Source organism: Tachyglossus aculeatus (genome assembly GCF_015852505.1).
Source record: "Tachyglossus aculeatus isolate mTacAcu1 chromosome 12 unlocalized genomic scaffold, mTacAcu1.pri SUPER_6_unloc_1, whole genome shotgun sequence".
Classification (NCBI taxonomy): domain Eukaryota; kingdom Metazoa; phylum Chordata; class Mammalia; order Monotremata; family Tachyglossidae; genus Tachyglossus; species Tachyglossus aculeatus.
In genome coordinates, this window is record NW_024044828.1 from 19,088,759 (window position 1) to 19,107,281 (window position 18,523).

Consider the following 18,523-nt stretch of genomic DNA (forward strand, 5'->3'; position numbering starts at 1 on the left):
CCGAACCGGGACTAAAACACAACTCTCTTGCACGGCTCCCAGGCTTCTCTTTTTCACTCGGCCCCGCCGTCGTCTCCAAATTAGCCACCGATTATTATTTTACAGTTTTCGTCCCCTGTTTCAGCGAACGTGAACCATGCGACCCCCTCAACCCCCGTTGTCCTCTCCTCAGGGATCTGTAAAATAAAAAAACCCCAAAACTATCGACCGATCGATCAAACCGATCCAAGGCCCTGAAGATTGGATCCGCGGAGATTTTTCTTTTTAAGCGGGGCGGACTGGGTGACGGTCTTCTGCGTTAAATGAATGAAATGAACGTAGGGAGTTTCAAGGCTGAGTAAAGCGCTCCGTTCAGAGTAAGTGCTCGGGGACCGTTGATCGATTGATGGGCTGGAGTTTGTTGGCCTTGACAAAGCCTGATAAGTTTTCCAAATGCCTGATGCTGTGGCTTGGAGTCAGAGGTCATGAGTTCGAATCCCGGCTCCGCCAATTGTCAGCTGGGTGACTTTGGGCAAGTCACTTCACTTCTCCGGGCCTCAGTTCCCTCATCTGGAAAATGGGGATGAAGACTGTGAGCCCCTCATGGGACAACCGGATTACCTTGTATCTACCCCAGTGCTTAGAACAGTGCTTTGCACATAGTAAGCGCTTAACAAATACCAACATTATTATTATTATTATTGTTATTATTATTATCCCAAGCAGAGAATGAGTCTGTTGATCGTTGTATTGTCCTCTCCCCAGCACTTAGCACCGCGATCCGCACAGTAAGCGCTCAATCCCAAGACTGTGAGCCCACTGTTGGGTAGGGACCGTCTCTATTTTACTTGTACATATTTATTCTACTTATTTTATTTTGTTAATACCTTTTGTTTTGTTGTCTGTCTCCCCCTTCTAGACTGTGAGCCCGCTGTTGGGTAGGGACCGTCTCCATATGTTGCCAACTTGGACTTCCCAAGCGCTTAGTCCAGTGCTCTGCACACAGTAAGCGCTCAATACGATTGATTGATTGATTGATTGACCGACCTTCCGCTGTTCTCCTTTCAGGCCAAGAATTTTTTCAATTTTGGAAAGATCCTCTTCCGCAACAGTACGATCTACCTGAAGTGTGAGTGTTCCCGGGCCTCCGGCCCCTCTGGGGTGGGCAGGGAAGGGATCTGCATGGTCCGCTCTGTTTCCGCTCGGATTCCTTGGTGTTTTCCGCCTGTTGGAAAACTTCCCGTTTTTATGGGACAGACTCCGTCCTCTCCTGGTTCTCCTCTTATCTCTCCGGTCGTTTTTTCTCAGTCTCTTTTGCAGGCTCCTCCTCCCCCTCCCATCCTCTTACTGTGGGGGTTCCCCAAGGTTCAGTGCTTGGTCCCCTTCTGTTCTCAGTCTACACTCACTCCCTTGGTGACCTCATTCGCTCCCACGGCTTCAACTATCATCTCTACGCTGATGACACCCAGATCTCCATCTCTGCCCCTGCTCTCTCCCCCTCCCTCCAGGCTCGCATCTCCTCCTGCCTTCAGGACATCTCCATCTGGATGTCCCCCCGCCACCTAAAGCTCAGCATGTCGAAGACTGAGCTCCTTGTCTTCCCTCCCAAACCCTGCCCTCTCCCTGACTTTCCCATCTCTGTTGACGGCACTACCATCCTTCCCGTCTCACAAGCCCGCAACCTTGGTGTCATCCTCGACTCTGCTTTCTCATTCACCCCTCACATCCAAGCCGTCACCAAAACCTGCCGGTCTCAGCTCCGCAACATTGCCAAGATCCGCCCTTTCCTCTCCATCCAAACTGCTCCCCTGCTCATTCAAGCCCTCATCCTATCCCGTCTGGACTACTGCACCAGCCTTCTCTCTGATCTCCCATCCTCGTGTCTCTCTCCACTTCAATCCATACTTCATACTGCTGCCCGGATTATCTTTGTCCAGAAACGCTCTGGGCATATTACTCCCCTCCTCAAAAATCTCCAGTGGCTCCCAGTCAATCTGCGCATCAGGCAGAAACTCCTCCCCCTGGGCTTCCAGGCTGTCCATCCATCCCCTGGCCCCCTCCTACCTCACCTCCCTTCTCTCCTTCTCCATCGCAGCCCGCATCCTCCGCCGCTAATCTCCTCACCGTACCTCGTTCTCACCTGTCCCACCATCGACCCCCGGCCCACGTCACCCCCTGGGCCTGGAATGCCCCCAATCCCTCTGCCCCTCCGCCAAGCTAGCTCTCTTCCTCCCTTCAAGGCCCTCCTGAGAGCTCACCTCCTCCAGGAGGCCTTCCCAGACTGAGCCCCTTCCCTCCTCTCCCCCTCGTCCCCCTCTCCATCCCCCCATCTTACCTCCTTCCCTTCCTCACAGCACCTGTATATATGTGTATATGGTTGTACATATTTATTACTCTATTTATTTATTTATTTATTTATTTTACTTGTACATTTCTATCCTATTTATTTTATTTTGTTGGTATGTTTGGTTCTGTTCTCTGTCTCCCCGTTTTAGACTGTGAGCCCACTGTTGGGTAGGGACTGTCTCTATGTGTTGCCAATTTGTACTTCCCAAGAGCTTAGTACAGTGCTCTGCACATAGTAAGCGCTCAATAAATACGATTGATTGATTGATTGATTATGGCTCGTCGCGGGGTACGGCCGGGGGGTCCAAGCGGTGGTGGGTTTGGCCTCGGAGAACCGCCCCCGTCAAGGAGTGGAACCGATCCCACGCATTTATTTGGGGGCCAAAGCTCTCAAATGGAGGCCTTCGCCCATTCCCTCCACCTCCACCGTGAGGAGGGGAGGGGCAGGTATCAATCAATCAATCAATCATATTTGTTGAGTGCTTACTGTGTGCAGAGCACTGGACTAAGCGCTTGGGAAGTCCAAGTTGGCAACATTTAGAGACGGTCCCTACCCAACAGTGGGCTCACAGTCTAGAAGGGGGAGACTGATGACAAAACATATTAACAAAATAAAATAAATAGAATGGATATGTGCAAGTAAAATAAATAAATAGAGTAATAAATATGTACAAACATATATCAATCAATCAATCATATTTATGGAGCGCTTACTGTGTGCAGAGCACTGGACTAAGCGCTTGGGAAGTCCAAGTTGGCAACATGTAGAGACGGGCCCTACCCAACAGTGGGCTCACAGTCTAAAAGGGGGAGACAGATGACAAAACATATTAACAAAATAAAATAAATAGAATAGATATGTGCAAGTAAAATAAATAAATAGAGTAATAAATATGTACAAACATATATCAATCAATCAATCGTATTTATGGAGCGTTTACTGTGTGCAGAGCACTGGACTAAGCGCTTGGGAAGTCCAAGTTGGCAACATATGGAGACGGGCCCTACCCAACAGTGGGCTCACAGTCTAGAAGGGAAATAGAATAGATATGTGCAAGTAAAATAGAGTAATAAATACGTGCAAACATATATCAATCAATCGTATTTATGGAGCGCTTACTGTGTGCAGAACACTGGACTAAGCACTTGGGAAGTCCAAGTTGGCAACATCTAGAGACGGTCCCTACCCAACAGTGGGCTCACAGTCTAAAAGGGGGAGACAGAGAACAAAACCAAACATACTAGCAAAATAAAATAAATAGAATAGATATGTACAAGTAAAATAAATAAATAAATAGAGTAATATACATATATGCAGGTGCTGTGGGGAAAGCGCTTAGTACAGTGCTCTGCACACAGTAAGCGCTCAATAAATACGATTGATGAAAGGCGGGGTGGGGGGGGGAGAGGGGGAGAGGAAAGAGGGATCATTAAAGCTGTGGGCCGGAGATTCCCAGGCCCAGTGGCTTCTCCCCCATCCCCAAAGGTCACCCCCCGAGGGGACCCCCCAATTCCTGGGACCCCCGAAGGTCACCCCAGGACCACTGACCCCGGCCCGAGGGGGCCCCCGATTCCTGGGCCGCTTTCGGAGGGGCCCGGGGGAGATCGGGCCCGCCTTTCCAAAGGGGTGGGCGACACATAAAGGGGTCCTCGCCCCTTCCTGCCGTGGGAAATCTGCGTGTTACCTAAGCTCTTCTTTTTTTCGTTCTCTTTGTTTTTTTTTCTCCAAGTCGAAGGAGAGACCTGTGACCCTTCGTGGAGTTTCAACGTCTCGTGGTATCTGCGGTACACCGACTGCTACAATGAAGTCTTCAATTTAGGGGTGAGGCCCGTCGGCAGCGTCCGCCCCCGTTAATTCAGGCCAGGCCCCAGGGTCCGCTCAGACAGTCCCCCGGGGGCCACGGTGGAGGGAGAGGCGGCCCGGGGCAGCCGGGGAACGGAGGGGGCCTGCGCCTTCTGCTCCCCACGATGGCCGGACTCATTCATTCATTCATTCAATCGTATTTATTGAGCACTTACTGTGTGCAAAGCACTGGACTAAGCGCTTGGGAAGGACAAGTTGGCAACATAGAGAGACGGTCCCTACCCAACAGCGGGCTCACAGTCTAAAAGGGGGTGACAGAGAACAAAACATATTAACAAAATAAAATAAATAGAATAAATATGTACAAGTAAAATAGAATAATAAATATTCATTCATTCAGTCAGTCGTATTTGTTGAGCGCTTACTGTGTGCAGAGCACTGGACTAAGCGCTTGGGAAGGACAAGTTGGCAATATAGAGAGACGGTCCCTACCCAACAGCGAGCTCACAGTCTAGAAGGGGGAGACAGAGAACAAAACATATTAACAAAATAAAATAAATAGAATAAATATGCTCAAGTAAAATAGAGTAATAAATATTCATTCATTCATTCAATCGTATTTATTGAGCGCTTACTGTGTGCAGAGCGCTGGACTAAGCGCTTGGGAAGGACAAGTTGGCAACATAGAGAGGCGGTCCCTACCCAACAGCGAGCTCACAGTCTAGAAGGGGGGAGACAGAGAACAAAACATATTAACAAAATAAAATAAATAGAATAAATATGTACAAGTAAAATAGAGTAATAAACATTCATTCAGTCAGTCGTATTTATTGAGCGCTTACTGTGTGCAGAGCGCTGGACTAAGCACTTGGGAAGGACAAGTTGGCAACATAGAGAGGCGGTCCCTACCCAACAGCGAGCTCACAGTCTAGAAGGGGGAGACAGAGAACAAAACATATTAACAAAATAAAATAAATAGAATAAATATGCACAAGTAAAATAGAGTAATAAATATTCATTCATTCAGTCAGTCGTATTTATTGAGCGCTTACTGTGTGCAGAGCGCTGGACTAAGCGCTTGGGAAGGACAAGTTGGCAACATAGAGAGGCGGTCCCTACCCAACAGCGAGCTCACAGTCTAGAAGGGGGGAGACAGAGAACAAAACATATTAACAAAATAAAATAAATAGAATAAATATGTACAAGTAACATAGAGTAATAAATATTCATTCATTCATTCAGTCGTATTATTGAGTGCTTACTGTGTGCAGAGCGCTGTACTAAGCGCTTGGGAAGGACAAGTTGGCAACATATAGAGGCGGTCCCTACCCAACAGCGAGCTCACAGTCTAGAAGGGGGAGACAGACAACAAAACTAATAATAATAATAATAATAATAATGATGGCATTTATTAAGTGCTTACTGTGTGTCTTCTAGACTGTGAGCCCACTGTTGGGTAGGGACCGTCTCTATATGTTGCCAACTTGTACTTCCCAAGCGCTTAGTACAGTGCTCTGCACACAGTAAGCGCTCAATAAATACGATTGATTGCAAAGCACTGTTCTAAGCGCTGGGGAGGTTACAAGGTGATCAGGTTGTCCCACGGGGGGCTCCCAGTCTTCACCCCCATTTTCCAGATGAGGGCACTGAGGCCCAGAGAAGTGGAGTGACTTGCCCAAAGTCACCCAGCTGACAATTGACCTCTGACTCCAAAACCCGGGCTCATTCCACTGAGCCACACTGCTTCTGCTTCTCTAATTAGCTTCTCTAATTAACGCACTTGTCAGCCGTGTGACCCTGGGCAAGTCACTTAAGTTCTCTGAGCCTCAGTTCCCTCATCTGGGAAATGGGGATTAAGACTGTGAGCCCCCCGTGGGACAACCTGATCACCTTGTATCCTCCCCAGCGCTTAGAACAGTGCTTCGCACACAGTAAGCGCTTAACAAATGCCATCATTATTATTCTTAATTGGCGGAGCCGGGGTTTGAACCCATGACCCCAACAGTGGGGACCGATTGCCCCTTCTAGACCGTGAGCCCGCTGTTGGGTAGGGACCGTCTCTAGATGTTGCCAACTTGTCCTTCCCAAGCGCTTAGTACAGTGCTCCACACACAGTAAGCGCTCAATAAATATGAATGAATGATCGCGTTCACCGCGTCCGTTTCAGTGTTCGGTCCGGGGCGAGAGGGGCTGCTTTCTGGCCGCCCCCCGTGCCGGGGTCACTCCTCCTGGTCCCCGAGAAGGGCATCCCGCGGAACGGGTGTTGGTTTGGGCGCCCCTCACCCCCATCCCGAGAAGCAGCGTGGCTCAGTGGAAAGAGCCCAGGCTTTGGAGTCGCAGGTCACGGGTTCAAATCCCGGCTCCGCCACCTGTCAGCTGGGTGACTTTGGGCAAGGCACTTAACTTCTCTGGGCCTTAGTTACCTCAGCTGTAAGTCACTTCAATCAATCAATCGATTGTATTTATTGAGCGCTTACTGTGTGCAGAGCACTGGACTAAGCGCTTGGGAAGGAACAACCTGATCACCTTGTAACCTCCCCAGCACTTAGAACAGTGCTTTGCACATAGTAAGCGCTTAATAAATTCCACTATTATCATTATTATTGTCCTAAGAAGCAGCGTGGCTCAGTGGAAAGAGCCCGGGCTTTGGAGTTGCAGGTCACGGGTTCAAATCCCAGCTCCGCCACCTGTCAGCTGGGTGACTTTGGGCAAGGCACTTAACTTCTCTGTGCCTTAGTTACCTCAGCTGTAAATCACTTCAATCCATCAATCAATCGTATTTATTGAGCGCTTACTGTGTGCAGAGCACTGGACTAAGCGCTTGGGAAGGACAAGTTGGCAACATCACTTCACTTCTCTGGGCCTCAGTTCCCTCGTCTGGAAAATGGGGATGAAGACCGTGAGCTCCCCGAGGGACAAACTGATCACCCTGTAACCTCCCCAGCGCTTAGAACAGTGCTTTGCACATAGTAAGCGCTTAATAAATGCCATCATAATTATTATTATTATTATTCTGAGAAGCAGCGTGGCTCAGTGGAAAGAGCCCAGGCTTTAGTCACAGGTCACGGGTTCAAATCCTGCTCCGCCACCTGTCAGCTGGGTGACTTTGGGCAAGTCACTTAACTTCTCTGGGCCTTAGTTACCTCAGCTGTAAGTCACTTCAATCAATCATATTTATTGAGCGCTTACTGTGTGCAGAGCACTGTACTAAGCGCTTGGGAAGGACAAGTTGGCAACATCACTTCACTTCTCTGGGCCTCAGTTCCCTCATCTGGAAAATGGGGATGAAGACCGTGAGCCCCCTGAGGGACAACCTGATCACCTTGTAACCTCCCCAGCGCTTAGAACAGTGCTTTGCACATAGTAAGCACTTAATAAATGCCATTATTATTATTATTATCCTGAGAAGCAGCGTGGCTCAGTGGAAAGAGCCGGGGCTTTGGAGTCACAGGTCACGGGATCAAATCCCGGCTCCGCCACCTGTCAGCTGGGTGACTTTGGGCAAGTCACTTCACTTCTCTGTGCCTTAGTTACCTCACCTGTAAGTCACTTCAATCAATCATATTTATTGAGCGCTTACTGTGTGCAGAGCACTGTACTAGGCGCTTGGGAAGTCCAAGTTGGCAACATCACTTCTCTGGGCCTCAGTTCCCTCATCTGGAAAACGGGGATGAAGACCGTGAGCCCCCCCGAGGGACAACCTGATCACCTTGTAACCTCCGCAGCGCTTGCTTTGCACGTAGTAAGCGCTTAATAAATGCCATTATCGTTATTATTATCCCGCTCCGCAGGACGAACAAGCGGAAAGCTACTTCAGGATGACGGAGGAGCAGCACCAGGGCTGGGCCGGCTCCTACGCCACCGCCCCGCTCTTCTTCCCCAACTGCAGCGAGCTCTTCAAACCTCAGGTGGGGGGCCCGAGTCGCGCGCCGTCGGACCCCCATGCCCGCGGCGTCCAGCCCCTCGATCCCGTCCCCGGGCCGACGGCCCGACCGCCCGGCTCATCGGAAACAGCGTCCAGTAGCCAAGCAAGCCGGACGGCCGGCGCCCTGAATTCAGGCCCCGCCAGTCACGCTCTGAACTTGGAATAGGGGAAGCAGCGTGGCTCAGTGGAAAGAGCCCGGGGTTGGGAGTCAGAGGTCGTGGGTTCAAATCCCGGCCCCGCCACTTGTCAGCTGGGTGACTCTGAGCACGTCACTTCTCCCGGCCTCAGTTCCCTCATCTGGAAAACGGGGATGAAGGCTGGGAGCTTTACCTTGTATCTATCAGTCAATCAATCGTATTTATCGAGCGCTTACTGTGTGCAGAGCACTGGACTAAGCGCTTGGGAAGTCCAAGTTGGCAACATCTAGAGACGGTCCCTACGTGGGACAACCTGATTACCTTCTATCTATCAATCAATCAATCGTATTTATCGAGCGCTTACTGTGTGTGGAGCACTGGACTAAGCGCTTGGGAAGTCCAAGTTGGCAACATCTAGAGACAGTCCCTACGTGGGACAACCTGATTACCTTGTATCTATCAATCAATCAATCATATTTATTGAGCGCTTACTGTGTGCGGAGCACTGGACTAAGGGCTTGGGAAGTCCAAGTTGGCAACATCTAGAGACGGTCCCTACCCAATCAATCAATCAATCAATCAATCGTATTTATTGAGCGCTTACTGTGTGCAGAGCACTGGACTAAGCGCTTGGGAAGTCCAAGTTGGCAACATCTAGAGACGGTCCCTACCCGACAGCGGGCTCACAGTCTAGAAGGGGGAGACAGAGAACAAAACTAAACGTATTAACAAAATAAAATAAGCAGAATAGATATGTACAAGTCAAATAAATAGAGTAATAAATATGTACAAACATATACAGCGCTTAGAACAGTGCTTTGCACATAGTAAGCGCTTAACAAATACCATTTGTTATTATTATTATTTATTTATTTATTTATTTATTTATTTTAGACTGGGAGCCCACTGTTGGGTAGGGACTGTCTCTCTATGTTGCCAATTTGTACTTCCCAAGCGCTTAGTACAGTGCTCTGCACATAGTAAGCGCTCAATAAATACGATTGATGATGATGATGGTGATGATGATGATGATGATGATTATTATTATTATTGCTGCCCCTCCTCGGAGGGCTGGGAATTTTTCCGGGGCAGCAACATCCCATTCGGAAGTGCGGAAACCTCACCCCCCGAAGCCCCCTAGTTCAGGAGGGAAACACAAATGCGGGAGCCGTTAGAGCCCGGGCCTGAGGGTCAGAAGGACCTGGGTTCTAATCCTCGGCTCTGCCACTTATCCGCTGTGTGACTGTGGGCGAGTCACTGCGCTTCTCTGCCCCTGAATTCCCTCCTCTGTAAAATGGGGATTAGGAAGGTGAACCCCACGCGAGACTATGTCCGACCCGATTAGGTCGTACGTACCCCGGCGCTCAGTACAGTACCTGCCACATATTGGGCGCATAGCGCAGCAGCGTGGCGCAGTGGAAAGAGCCCGGGCTTTGGAGTCAGTGGTCATGGGTTCGAGTCCCGACCCCGCCACATGTCTGCTGTGTGATCTTGGGCAAGTCACTTAACTTCTCTGAGCCTCAGTTCCCTCATCTGTAAAATGGGGATTAAGACTGTGAGCCCCACGTGGGACAACTTGATCACCTTGTATCCCCCCCCAGTGCTTAGAACAGTACTTTGCACATAGTAAGCGCTTAATAAATGCCATTGTTATCATTATTATTTGGAATCAGAGGTCATGGGTTCAAATCTCGGCTCCACCAATCGTCAGCTGGGTGACTTTGGGCAAGTCACTTCACTTCTCTTTGCCTCAGTTCCCTCATCTCTAAGATGGGGATGAAGACTGTGAGCCCCACGTGGGACAACTTGATCACCTTGTATCCCCCCCAGCGCTTAGAACAGTACTTTGCACATAGTAAGTGCTTAATAAATGCCATCATTATCATTATTATTTGGAGTCAGAGGTCATGGGTTCAGATCTCGGCTCCAGCAGTGGTCAGCTGGGTGACTTTGGGCAAGTCACTTCACTTCTCTTTGCCTCAGTTCCCTCATCTCTAAGATGGGGATGAAGACTGCGAGCCCCACGTGGGACAACTTGATCACCTTGTATCCCCCCCAGCGCTTAGAACAGTACTTTGCACATAGTAAGTGCTTAATGAATGCCATCATTATCATTATTATTTGGAGTCAGAGGTCATGGGTTCAGATCTCGGCTCCAGCAGTGGTCAGCTGGGTGACTTTGGGCAAGTCACTTCACTTCTCTTTGCCTCAGTTCCCTCATCTCTAAGATGGGGATGAAGACTGTGAGCCCCACGTGGGACAACTTGATCACCTTGTATCCCCCCCAGCGCTTAGAACAGTACTTTGCACATAGTAAGTGCTTAATAAATGCCATCATTATCATTATTATTTGGAGTCAGAGGTCATGGGTTCAGATCTCGGCTCCAGCAGTGGTCAGCTGGGTGACTTTGGGCAAGTCACTTCACTTCTCTTTGCCTCAGTTCCCTCATCTCTAAGATGGGGATGAAGACTGCGAGCCCCACGTGGGACAACTTGATCACCTTGTATCCCCCCAGCGCTTAGAACAGTACTTTGCACATAGTAAGTGCTTAATGAATGCCATCATTATCATTATTATTTGGAGTCAGAGGTCATGGGTTCAGATCTCGGCTCCAGCAGTGGTCAGCTGGGTGACTTTGGGCAAGTCACTTCACTTCTCTTTGCCTCAGTTCCCTCATCTCTAAGATGGGAATGAAGACTGCGAGCCCCACGTGGGACAACTTGATCACCTTGTATCCCCCCCAGCGCTTAGAACAGTACTTTGCACATAGTAAGCGCTTAATAAATGCCATCATTATCATTATTATTTGGAGTCAGAGGTCATGGGTTCAGATCTCGGCTCCAGCAGTGGTCAGCTGGGTGACTTTGGGCAAGTCACTTCACTTCTCTTTGCCTCAGTTCCCTCATCTCTAAGATGGGGATGAAGACTGTGAGCCCCACGTGGGACAACTTGATCACCTTGTATCCCCCCCAGCGCTTAGAACAGTACTTTGCACATAGTAAGTGCTTAATAAATGCCATCATTATCATTATTATTTGGAGTCAGAGGTCATGGGTTCAGATCTCGGCTCCAGCAGTGGTCAGCTGGGTGACTTTGGGCAAGTCACTTCACTTCTCTTTGCCTCAGTTCCCTCATCTCTAAGATGGGGATGAAGACTGCGAGCCCCACGTGGGACAACTTGATCACCTTGTATCCCCCCCAGCGCTTAGAACAGTACTTTGCACATAGTAAGCGCTTAATAAATGCCATCGTTATCATTATTTGGAGTCAGAGGTCATGGGTTCACATCTCGGCTCCACCAATGGTCAGCTGGGTGACTTTGGGCAAGTCACTGCACTTCATCATCATCATCATCATCAATCGTATTTCTCTTTGCCTCAGTTCCCTCATCTCTACATTGGGGATGAAGACTGTGAGCCCCCACTTCACTTCTCTTTGCCTCAGTTCCCTCATCTCTAAGATGGGGATGAAGACTGTGAGCCCTCCCCCCCCCATGGGCCAACCTGATCCCCTTGTGACCTCCCCAGCACTTAGAACAGTGCTTTGCACATATAATAATAATAATAATAATAATAATAATAATAATAATAATAATAATGGCATTTATTAAGTGCTTACTATGTGCAAAGCACTGTTCTAAGTGCTGGGGAATTTACAGTCAATCGTATTGAGCGCTTACTGGGTGCAGAGCACTGTACTAAGCGCTTGGGAAGTAAGTGCTTAATAAACACCTCCGTTATTTTTTAAAAATGCTGAGGCTTACTGCGTTAGGGATCTGGGGGTCCTCTCTGCCCTTTGCGGGTCCTTCTGAGAATAATAATAATAATAATAATGATGGCATTTGCTAAGCGCTTATTATGTGCAGAGCACTGAGAAGCCACTTGGGTCTATTTTATTTTGTTAATTTGTTGGCTGTCTCCCCGTTCCAGACTGCGAGCCTGCCGCTGGGTAGGGACCGTCTCTGTGTGTTGCCAACTTGGACTTCCCAGGCGCTTAGTACAGTGCTCTGCACACAGTAGGCGCTCAATAAATACGATTGAATGAACGAACCGAGGGTTTGAGACCGCCGGGGGTGGCCACAGCTCCGGTTTCTGCTCCCCCGGGGATGGTGTGGGGGTGAAGGGGGCGTCTCATCGGGGCTAATCCGCTCCCCCTCTTTGTTCCCCTAAAGGTTTTCAAGCAGGAGCTCGCCCACCCAACGGCTCTGTCGGGGGAGAAAGCAGAGGTAACGGCCTTTCCCTCGGGTCACGGGCCTCTGAGAACGGTCAGCTGGCCCTGTTTTAATAATAATAATAATAATAATAATAATAATAATAATAATGGCATTTGTTAAGCGCTTACTATGTGCAAAGCACTGTTCTAAGCGCCGGGGGGATACAGTGGGATCTGGTTGCCCCACGTGGGGCTCACGGTCTTAATCCTCATTTTCCAGATGAGGTAACTGAGGCTCAGAGAAGCGAAGTGACTTGCCCAAGGTCACAAAGCAGACGTGGCGGAGCCGGGATTCGAACCCCTGACCTCGGACTCCAAAGCCCGGGCTCTTTCCACCGAGCCACGCTGGGTTTGCTAACGGGTCATCTGCTTTGTACCCCAGAGCCTGAAGGAGAAGGAAGAGGACGGGGCGAACCAGACGGCCGGAGGAGAGAAGCTGGTGAGTCCCCCTGAGGCCCTGGGGTGGATGAGCCCCGGCTTTGGAGTCGGAGGTCGGGGGTTCATTCATGCATTCATTCAATCCTATTTATTGAGCGCTTACTGCGTGCAGAGCACTGGACTAAGCGCTTGGGAAGTCCAAGTCGGCAACATCTAGAGCCGATCCCTACCCAACAGCGGGCTCACAGTCTAGAAAGGGGAGACAGACAATGAAACGAAACATTCATTCATTCAGTCGTATTTATTGAGCGCTTACTGTGTGCAGAGCACTGGACTAAGCGCTTGGGAAGTCCAAGTCGGCAACATCTAGAGCCGGTCCCTACCCAACAGCGGGCTCACAGTCTAGAAGGGGGAGACAGACAATAAAAGATTCATTCATTCAGTCGTATTTATTGAGAGCTTACTGTGTGCAGAGCACTGGACTAAGTGCTTGGGAAGTCCAAGTCGACAACATCTAGAGCCGGTCCCTCCCCAACAGCGGGCTCACAGTCTAGAAGGGGGAGACAGACAACATAATAAAAGATTCATTCATTCAGTCGTATTTATTGAGTGCTTACTGTGTGCAGAGCACTGGACTAAGCGCTTGGGAAGTCCAAGTCGGCAACATCTAGAGACGGTCCCTCCCCAACAGCGGGCTCACAGTCTAGAAGGGGGAGACAGACAATAAAAGATTCATTCATTCAGTCGTATTTATTGAGTGCTTACTGTGTGCAGAGCACTGGACTAAGCGCTTGGGAAGTCCAAGTCGGCAACATCTAGAGACGGTCCCTACCCACCAGTGGGCTCACAGTCTAGAAGGGGGAGACAGACAATAAAAGATTCATTCATTCAGTCGTATTTATTGAGAGCTTACTGTGTGCAGAGCACTGGACTAAGCGCTTGGGAAGTCCAAGTCGACAACATCTAGAGCCGGTCCCTACTTAACAGCGGGCTCACAGTCTAGAAGGGGGAGACAGACAACAGAACAAAACATTTATTCATTCAGTCGTATTTACTGAGCGCTTACTGTGTGCAGAGCACTGGACTAAGCGCTTGGGAAGTCCAAGTCGGCAACATCTAGAGCCGGTCCCTACCCAACAGCGGGCTCACAGGCTAGAAGGGGGAGACAGGCAACAGAACAAAACATTTATTCATTCAGTCATATTTATTGAGCGCTTACTGTGTGCAGAGCACTGGACTAAGCGCTGGGGAAGTCCAAGTAGGCCACATCTAGAGACGGTCCCTACCCAACAGCGGGCTCACAGTCTAGAAGGGGGAGACAGACAACAAAACAAAACATTTTAACAAAATAAAATAAATAGAATAAATATGTACAAATAGGTTCAAATCCTGGCTCTGCCAATTGCCAGCTGGGTGACTTTGGACAAGTCACTTCACTTCTCTATGCCTCAGTTTCCTCATCTGGAAAATGGGGGTGAAGACTGTGAGCCCCGCATGGGACAACCTGATCACCTTGTAACCTTCCCCAGTGCTTAGAACAGTGCTTTGCACATAGCGCTTAACAAATGCCGTCATTATTATTATTATTATTATTCTCTGGGCCTCAGTTCCCTCATCTGGAAAATGGGGATTAAGACTGTGAGCCCCCCGTGGGACAACCTGATCACCTGGTAACTTCCCCTGCGCTTAGAACAGTGCTTTGCACATAGTAAGTGCTTAACAAATACTGTCATTATTATTATTATTATTATTATTCTCTGGGCCTCAGTTCCCTCATCTGGAGAATGGGGATTAAGACTGTGAGCCCCCCATGGGACAACCTGATCACCTGGTAACCTCCCCAGCATTTAGAATAGTGCTTGGCACATAGTAAGCGCTTAATAAATGCCATCATTATTATTATTACAGAGCCCAGGCCTGGGCGTCAGGACACCTGGGAGCTAATTCCGGGGCCTCCACTTGTCTGCTGTGTGACCGTGGGCAAGCCGCTTCGCTTCTCCGGGTCTCGGTTTCCTCATCTACAAAATGGGCATTAAGACCGCGAGCCCCACGGGGGACGTGGACTGTGTCCGGCCTGATTAACATGTCCACCCCAGTGCTTAGTACAGTGTCTGGCACATAGTAAGCGCTTAACAAATCCCATTAAAAAAAAAAAAATCAATCAGTGGTATTTATTGAACGCTTACTGTGTTCAGAGCACTGTACTGAGCACTTGGGGGAGAACGATATAAGAAAGTTGGTAGACACGGTCCCGGCCCGCATTGAACTTCTGGTAGCCAAGAGGGAGTTTTGCTAGCCAGGCCTTCCGTCATGGATGCCACAGCAGGCATTTTGGAACAGGGTGAGGCAGGCCAGACCACGGCGGTCAATTGTATTTATTGAGCACTTACTTTGTGCAGAGCACTGTACTAAGCGCTTGGGAGAGGACAATAGAGCAGTAAACAGACACATTCCCTGCCCACAATGAGCTTGCAGTCTAGAGGAGGAAGGAATGGGGGAGGGACGGGCGCTGTGTCCCGGGCATACCCGGGGTATGGGGTCTCCGGCCCGCATTTTGTTAATATGTTTTATTAATATGTTTTGTTTTGTTGTCTGTCTCCCCCTTCTTGATTGTGAGCCCGCTGTTGGGTAGGGACCGTCTCTAGATGTTGCCATCTTGGACTTCCCAAGCGCTTAGTGCAGTGCTCTGCACACAGTAAGCGCTCAATAAATACAATGGAATGAATGAATGAATGACTTCTAGACTGTGAGGCAACTGTTGGGTAGGGACCGTCTCTAGATGTTGCCAACTTGTACTTCCCAAGCACTTAGTACAGTGCTCTGCACACAGTAAGCACTCAATAAATGTGATTGAATGAATGAATATTTATTTTACTTGTACATATTTATCCTATTTATTTTATTTTGTTAATATGTTTTGTTGTCTGTCTCCCCATTCTAGACTGTGAGCCCGCTGTTGGGTAGGGACCGTCTCTAGATGTTGCCAACGTGGACTTCCCAAGCGCTTAGTACAGTGCTGTGCACACAGTAAGCGCTCAATAAATGCGATTGAATGAATGAATATTTATTTTACTTGTACATATTTATCCTATTTATTTTATTTTGTTAATGTGGTTTGTTTTGTTCTCTGTCTCCCCCTTCTAGACTGTGAGCCCGCTGTTGGGTAGGGACCGTCTCTCTATGTTGCCAACTTGTACTTCCCAAGCGATTAGTACAGTGCTGTCCACACAGTAAGCACTCAATAAATACGATCGAATGAATGAATGAATGAATATTTATTTTACTTGTACATATTTATCCTACTTATTTTATTTGGTTAATATGTTTTGTTTCATTGTCTGTCTCCCCCTTCTAGACTGTGAGCCCGCTGTTGGGTAGGGACCGACTCTAGATGTTGCCAACTTGGACTTTCCAAGCGCTTAGTCCAGTGCTCTGCACACAGTAAGCGCTCAATAAATGCAATTGAATGAATGAATGAATATTTATTTTACTTGTACATATTTATCCTATTATATTTTGTTAAAATGTTTTGTTTTGTTGTCTGTCTCCCCTTTCTAGTCTGTGAGCCCACTGTTGGGTAGGGACCATCTCTAGATGTTGCCAACTTGGACTTCCCAAGCACTTAGTCCAGTGCTGTGCACACAGTGAGCGCTCAGTAAATACGATTGAATGAATGAATGAACTTCCGGGTCTTCCGCTCCACAGGGGATGAACGCCGTGGTCCGAACGTGGAAAGACGGGCCGTACGTCTTCATCGTGCGAGTGGGGATCTCCCCCAAGGAGCCCGTCAAAGATCCCGTGTTGCCCTCCGAAGAGCTCTTCACCAGTACGTCCGTCTCCCTCTCTCCCAGCCATCCGGGCGGCCGGCCACGATGCCGGGGGGGGGGTCCCCCAAATACCGGATCGAGAGCGGGTGGCGGAGGGGTTCCCCAGGGTGTCTGGGGTGGGCACCCGGGCTGCCCGGTGGCAGCGGCCCTGCCCCCCTGAGACGGGGCATCTCCCATGGCGCGATCTCACTGGCGCGCGGATCCGCTTGGACCGTCTGGGCATCCTCTGGAAGAGCTGACGGGACCGGTCTCCGGAGGGGAAGCACGTGCCAGCCTTCACCAGCCTCGCCAGGAAGCCCCAGGCGCCAGCCACGACCCGTCTGGGCTGAGATGGCCGCTCCTAATGATTCCCCCTCCTTCGGGGACCGAGGGTGCTTTATTGCCCTTTCATTCATTCATTCAGTCGTATTTATCGAGCGCTTACTGTGTGCAGAGCACTGGGCTAAGCGCTTGGGAAGTCCAGGTTGGCAACATAGAGAGACGGTCCCTACCCAACAGTGGGCTCATAGTCTGAAAGACAGTTCATTCAGTTGTATTTATTGAGCGCTTACTGTGTGCAGAGCACTGGACTGAGCGCTTGGGAAGTCCAAGTTGGCAACATAGACGGTCCCTACCCAACAGCGGGCTCACAGTCTGGAAGACAGTTCATTCATTCATTCATTCAGTCGTATTTATGGAGTGCTTACTGTGTGCAGAGCACTGTACTAAGCACTTGGGAAGTCCAAGTTGGCAACATAGAGACGGTCCCTACCCAACAGCGGGCTCACAGGCTGGAAGACAGTTCATTCATTCATTCATTCAATCGTATTTATGGAGTGCTTACTGTGTGCAGAGCACTGTACTAAGCGCTTGGGAAGTCCAAGTTGGCAACATAGAGACGGTCCCTACCCAACAGCGGGCTCACAGGCTGGAAGACAGTTCATTCATTCATTCAGTCATATTTATTGAGCGCTTACTGCGTGCAGAGCACTGGGCTAAGTGCTTGGGAAGTCCCAGTTGGCAACATCTAGAGACGGTCCCTACCCAAGAACAGGCTCACAGTCTGGAAGACAGTTCATTCATTCATTCAGTCATATTTATTGAGCGCTTACTGTGTGCAGAGCACTGGACAAAGCGCTTGGGAAGTCCAAGTTGGCAGAGACGGTCCCTACCCAACAGCGGGCTGACAGTCTGGAAGACAGTTCATCAATTCATTCATTCAATCGTATTTATTGAGCGCTTACTGTGTGCAGAGCACTGGACTAAGCGCTTGGGAAGTCCAAGTTGGCAACGTATAGAGACGGTCCCTACCCAACAACAGGCTCACAGTCTGGAAGACAGTTAAGCCCACACATCTGCATCAGTGCCAGGCTGGTTTTCTGAAGACGGACAAGCTCACTGTGGGCAGGGAGTGGCTGTTCAGTTCTACTGTCCTTTCCTGAGCGCTTAGTACAGTGCTCCGCACAGAGTAGGCGCTCGGTAAATACGATTCACGGACCGACTGCAGTTGTAAAGCCCCGAAGGTTATTCATTCATTCATTCAATCATAGTTATTGAGCGCTTACTGTGTGCAGAGCACTGTACTAAGTGCTTGGGAAGTCCAAGTTGGCGACATATAGAGACAGTCCCTACCCAACAACGGGCGAACAGTCTGGAAGACAGTTAAGCCCACATGTCGGAGTCAGTGCCAGGCTGATTTTCTGAAGACGGGACAAGCTCACTGTGGGCAGGGAGTGGCTGTTCAGTTATACCATCCTTTCCTGAGCGCTTAGTACAGTGCTCCGCACGCAGTAGGCTCTTGGTAAATATGATTCATGGACCGACTGCAGTCGTAAAGCCCCGAAGGTTATTCATTCATTCATTTAATCGTATTTATTGAGCGCTTACTGTGTGCAGAGCACTGTACTAAGCGCTTGGGAAGTCCAAGTTGGCAAC

General features: G+C 49.3%; 1 protein-coding gene across 1 annotated transcript in view; it reads left to right on the plus strand.

The window, feature by feature from the left end:
* Window positions 1–18,523, plus strand: part of TMEM87A (transmembrane protein 87A) — a 64,645-nt gene that overhangs the window by 9,376 nt on the left and 36,746 nt on the right. Inside the window, exons 2-7 of the mRNA XM_038741074.1 lie at window positions 1,048–1,108; window positions 4,056–4,147; window positions 7,921–8,037; window positions 12,364–12,417; window positions 12,787–12,843; window positions 16,488–16,608. Coding sequence (XP_038597002.1) covers window positions 1,048–1,108; window positions 4,056–4,147; window positions 7,921–8,037; window positions 12,364–12,417; window positions 12,787–12,843; window positions 16,488–16,608 — 502 coding nt within the window. The remainder of the gene's footprint in view (window positions 1–1,047; window positions 1,109–4,055; window positions 4,148–7,920; window positions 8,038–12,363; window positions 12,418–12,786; window positions 12,844–16,487; window positions 16,609–18,523) is intronic.